This window comes from Salvelinus fontinalis, chromosome 23 (genome assembly GCF_029448725.1).
Source record: "Salvelinus fontinalis isolate EN_2023a chromosome 23, ASM2944872v1, whole genome shotgun sequence".
Lineage (NCBI taxonomy): Eukaryota > Metazoa > Chordata > Actinopteri > Salmoniformes > Salmonidae > Salvelinus > Salvelinus fontinalis.
The window spans coordinates 34,335,118-34,341,117 of record NC_074687.1 but is presented as its reverse complement, the minus strand read 5'-3'; the positions used below and the strand labels follow the sequence as shown (position 1 = coordinate 34,341,117).

General features: G+C 43.0%; 1 protein-coding gene across 1 annotated transcript in view; it reads left to right on the top strand.

Annotated features, from left to right (window-relative positions):
• Nucleotides 1-6,000, top strand: part of kif5c (kinesin family member 5C) — a 35,252-nt gene that overhangs the window by 17,052 nt on the left and 12,200 nt on the right. Inside the window, exons 12-14 of the mRNA XM_055878540.1 lie at nt 1,571-1,749; nt 2,186-2,254; nt 4,662-4,868. Of these exons, the coding sequence (XP_055734515.1) occupies nt 1,571-1,749; nt 2,186-2,254; nt 4,662-4,868 (455 nt within the window). The remainder of the gene's footprint in view (nt 1-1,570; nt 1,750-2,185; nt 2,255-4,661; nt 4,869-6,000) is intronic.

Below are 6,000 nucleotides of genomic sequence, written 5' to 3'. Positions count from 1 at the left end.
TCATCCATTGTAGAATAAGGCTGTAATGTAACAAAATGTGGAAAAAGTCAAGGGGTCTGTATACTATCCGAATGCACTGTATGTGTAGAATAGGCTTCTCTAATGGGGTACGTTGGGGACTGAAGATGTTTTCCAAAACCACTCATCCGTTCACTCATTCTGTTTCCAGTTCTGTCATTTACTCACTGCTTAGTTCTCCCTTTGCCGGCTTTGTTTTTTCTAAATAAAACCTGTGTCAGAATAAATAGCTTGTTGATGTTAGGATTTTGCCCAGCAGGCAATTTTGCATCTTAGTTTGGGCTATGTTCTGAGTGAGTGACCTGGATAGAGGATGTTGTCTCTCAAAGAAATGGCCTTATTTAGATTCTGTTTTCATCAAAAGTATGTTCATCATTTGCAACGATCACCGTCCTCCACTCAGTACTCATGCAGCAACCTGCTGTGCTTATATGCCTCCTTTTGTACTTTTGTATTCATGAGATTGTGCAGATTGTGAATAATATTAGTAAGCACACATTATCTCCTATTTGCATTGCAAAATAATGCAAGCTGTAAGGCATCAACAGATTGTTGATACTCCCAAATGGGTTACATTGTATATCCCTGCAGCATGTGAAGACCAGTATGGTCAGGGTTCTCCATTGTGGTGGTTAGAGAGATTTAATGTCACAATATTCTAGCTGTGTGTCACCTACCACGTATACTGTAATAGCTGACGGTGCGGACTGACGGTTGCCACGGCTACCCATCATTTCTTTACTCTCTCTCTCTCAGAGATAAGATCACGCATTCATGCGCTGCATTGTAGATTAGCCACAGCTACAAATGCCCAGACAGTCCTTGAAGATGGCAGAGTGCGGTCTGCCTCTGGATCTCTGAAGTAGAAGTCCCCCTCCCCCGAGCTCTGTCCGCTTATAACTCTACCTCCCCCCTCCACTCCCATCCCTCGCTTTTCCGCCTTATCTTAAAGTCTGCATGAGAGCTGCCCAACACAGACTCATCCATCTTTCCCCCTTTCTGCTGTGAGAGGATTATCTCTGGGTGTGGTGGTGTTTGGCTGGTCGGCACGGTCGGGGGCTAAGCCACCCGCTTGGTTCTGCCAGCGGGTATCAGCCTCATCACCTGTCACATTATTCATGTCCCATGTTTATTTATTTTTTACTTAACCTTTATTTAACTAGGCAAGTCAGTGAGGAACAAAAACCCGGACGACGTTGGGCCAATTGTGCGGCGCCCTATGGGACTCCCAATCACGGTCGGTTGTGATACAGCCTGTTTCCTGTGGAAATGGGTTTGTGCTGGGCTGTGTTCTGTTTATGGGATGGAACAAAAATAGGTACACAAAGATAATATATATTATTCTCCTCTGAGCTTAGACGATTTCTGTCCAGTTTGTTTTGTTTCTCCCTCACTCTCATGTTATGAATGTCATAAGGACGTTTAGGCACATTTAGTGAGCTAAAATCTGTCAAAACTGTCCATGCTTTCCCTCTCCATTACCCACAACTGTTTGGTTGAGGTCCATCACTCTAACCACTGCTGCCCCTCCCTCCCTCCCTCCCTCAACCAGGTGAGGCTGTTCCAGTGGAGGAACAGCTGAGCAGTAAGGAGAAGAAGAGCAACAGTGGTGACGCCATGGCCACGCCCATGATTGACACTATCGCCCCACCCCCTGTCCCGCTATTGGACGAGGAGAAGACCCGATACGAGGGACTCATCACCGACTTGTACCAGCAGCTGGATGACAAGGTGGGCGGGGCCAGAGAGGAATGGATCGGGCTTCCCAGTCTTAATGTTCACGGTTTCCGATAATGCCGAGAGCACATGAATGCAGCATGATGACTCACTGAGTGATGAGGGGTCATGGTCATGGATGACTGAAAAGGGGCTGTGTCTGTGGTTAATTGAGGTGGGACAGTTTGTAGATTTTATGAACCACAAGATGGCTTTAATCATATGCAAATGATATATAATCTCATACATGCATAATTCTGTGGAATCTCAAGTCAATTAACTGTTGGGAAAATAAACATTGGTGTGCACACAAATCTGTCTCACACTAGCAGCCATAGCCCTGCTTTAGCTAACCCCCCCCCCCTAAAAAAGTGGATTACAGAGTCTTGGTCAATCCAAACCTGAATGCAACATTTTTGTATTGTATTTTTCTTCTTTCCTCCCATCTCAGGATGATGAGATCAACCAACACAGTCAGCTGGCAGAGAAGTTCAAAGAGCAGATGATCGATCAAGATGAGGTAAGCTTATCCAACCCTATACAACACATCTCGTTCATCTAGATGAGGTGAGCTTATCCAACCCTATACAACACATCTCCTTCATCTAGATGAGGTAAGCTTATCCAACCCTATACAACACATCTCCTTCATCTAGATGAGGTGAGCTTATCCAACCCTATACAACACATCTCCTTCATCTAGATGAGGTGAGCTTATCCAACCCTATACAACATATCTCCTTCATCTAGATGAGGTGAGTTTATCCAACCCTATACATCACATATCCTTCATCTAGATGAGGTGAGCTTATCCAACCCTATACAACACATCTCCTCCATCTAGATGAGGTGAGCTTATCCAACCCTATACAACACATCTCCTTCATCTAGATGAGGTGAGCTTATCCAACCCTATACAATACATCTCCTTCATCTGGATGAGGTGAGCTTATCCAACCCTATACAACACATCTCCTTCATCTAGATGAGGTGAGCTTATCCAACCCTATACAACACATCTCCTTCATCTAGATGAGGTGAGCTTATCCAACCCTATACAATACATCTCCTTCATCTGGATGAGGTGAGCTTATCCAACCCTATACAACACATCTCCTTCATCTAGATGAGGTGAGCTTATCCAACCATATACAACATATCTCCTTCATCTGGATGAGGTGAGCTTATCCAACCCTATACAACACATCTCCTTCATCTAGATGAGGTGAGCTTATCCAACCCTATACAACATATCTCCTTCATCTAGATGAGGTGAGTTTATCCAACCCTATACATCACATATCCTTCATCTAGATGAGGTGAGCTTATCCAACCCTATACAACACATCTCCTCCATCTAGATGAGGTGAGCTTATCCAACCCTATACAACATATCTCCTTCATCTAGATGAGGTGAGTTTATCCAACCCTATACAACACACCTCCTTCATCTAGATGAGGTGAGCTTATCCAACCCTATACAACACATATCCTTCATCTAGATGAGGTGAGCTTATCCAACCCTATACAACACACCTCCTTCATCTAGATGAGGTGAGCTTATCCAACCCTATACAACATATCTCCTTCATCTAGATGAGGTGAGTTTATCCAACCCTATACATCACATATCCTTCATCTAGATGAGGTGAGCTTATCCAACGCTATACAACACATCTCCTTCATCTAGATGAGGTGAGTTTATCCAACCCTATACAATACATCTCCTTCATCTGGATGAGGTGAGCTTATCCAACCCTATACAACACATCTCCTTCATCTATATTCCTTAGTCTCGTAGATTGACATGCTGTAACTTGATAAAAGTGAAGGTATTCATCAAATTTAATTAGTGCAATGAGCAAAGGAGTATGTTTTTTACACTCATAAACAGAGTGCATAACTTGAATTTGTGTTTATTGCCATCTAGTGGTGATATTGAGTTGCACCTTCCCCATTTTAACCTCAGAACAGCCTCAATTTGTCGAGTCATGAACTCTACAAGGTGTTGAAAGCATTCCACAGTGATGCTGGCCCATGTTGATTCCAAAGCTTCCCACAGTTGTGTCAAGTTGGCTGGATGTCTTTCGGTGGTGGACCCTTCTTGATACACACAGATAAACTGTTGAACATGAAAAACCAAGCAGCGCTGCAGTTCTTGACACAAACCGGTGCGTCTGGCACCTACTACCAGACCCCGTTCAAAGGCACTTAAATGTTTTGTCTTGCCCATTCACCCTCTGAATGGCACACATACACAATTCATGTCTCAATTGTCTCAGGGATAAAAATCCTTATTTAACCCGTCTCCTCCCCTTCATTTACACTGATTGAAGTGATATCAATAAGGGATCATAGCTTTCACCCGGATTCACCTAATCATTCATTGGAAGTGTTCATGTTTTGTATACTTAGTGTAGACCTTTGTTTCATCACGCACATCACACGCTATGCAACTTCTGTAGTAGTAGGGACTCCGTGTCAGCTGCCTACTCTGTGAGTCATATCAGATACAAGTATTCTTTCCTAATGGTTTTTAAAGAAGGAATTATAGAAAGGGATTTGTAAAAGAAAGACATTGCCATGGTAACACGTCCATTACGCTCTAGGCAAATAGTCAAGGGTTTGAAGGCTGGAGCAGGGCACAATCTAACTGCTGAGAGAAACAATTGCTTTAATGCCATTCTGTCATCTTGTCCACCTCCTGTGAAGTGCATTTGTGCTTTCATTATGGGATGTGGATTTATAATACCTCGTCTTGTGCCAGAGACTGTAGGATGCTTCTATCCTGGTGTTATATTTGGGGGGTCTAAGTACTGTGCTGGAAACGTATTGTTTGATTGAATTTAGCGTGTATATGTTATTTGTGTATGTGCTAACGTGTGTGTGTGTGTGTGTTTACTCATCTCACCTGCACGTCCATCTAGCTGCTGGTTTCGGCCCGTAAGGACTATGAGAAGCTGCAGGAGGACCTGTCCAGGCTGCAGAGGGAGAACGAGGTGGCCAAAGAGGAGGTGAAGGAGGTGCTGCAGGCCCTGGAGGAGCTTGCTGTTAACTACGACCACAAGAGCCAGGAAGTGGAGAACAAGAACCGCTCCAACAACCAGCTCAGCGAGGAACTCAACCAGAAGAGCGTGAGTCATATTGGGAGGAAGTTTGGTCTCCAGGGCTGTGTTTCATTCCAGGAAGATCCCTCTCCTCTGAACACACTAACCCTTTACGGTAGCAATCATCATCAAAATTGTTAAAAGATTTTTAGAACAGTTCTAATGAACGCAACAGTTGTATAATATATGAAGATACTCCAAACGTTTTGATTTTTTTAAACAGAGTGGCTGTATCCCAATTTCCCAGGCTAAAAATACATATATTTCTGCACATTTACAGGATTTTTTTTGTGCCAAACTCCGCTGCCTAAGTAGCTGCGGTGCTGAGTGCTCCGTTGCCGCTACCCCTTCTTTGATCGCCTATGTCTGGTCACTGGTGTAGCCTACAAACTTAATGTTGTGCACAAAACTGTTCCAACTATTGCATTCCCTCAGTAAGCTGTAAAGCATAAGCGTGATTTCCTACAAACTTCATGTTGTACACAAAACAGTTGTGGAGCACCATGATTCAGTAAGCATAAGTGTGATTTCATATTCTTTTTTCAGGAGGGGAGTAGGCTGCATGCAGCTATTTACAGGTTTTACACTAAATGTGTTATCGACATGTTTGGTAGGGCTGGGAATTGCCAGGGACCTCTTGATACGATATTATCACGATACATCGGTGCCGATACTATATGTATTGCGATTCTCACGATTCTGTATTTATTGTGATTCGATACTGTGATTTTATTGCGTTTCGGTGTTCCAAACATATTGCTCACTGTATGTCTGCTGCAGAGAGACAAGAGAGCCATGAGAAAACTAGTTTTGATCAGTCAGCTATGAAGGAAAATAATGGAGTTTTGGTGCAGGTACAGCCAACTAGTGCAATTTTTTTTTCAATATTGTTAAAACGATACAATATATCGTAATCACTCCCAAACTCATTGACGATCATAGATAAATTCTGCTTCATCTCAAGTTATAAAATGATGGTTATCCAATGATGGGATTTATAAATAAATAATATGGGCTCCCGAAAGTACTGATCTCTATAATGTAAAAACCTTTGGGAAGCTCATATTCTGAGCTAGCCATTACAAATGGATGGTCCACAGATCTAATTGAACCTGAACGACCCTTTAACTGGAGCAGAATATGGACAAATATGACCTTA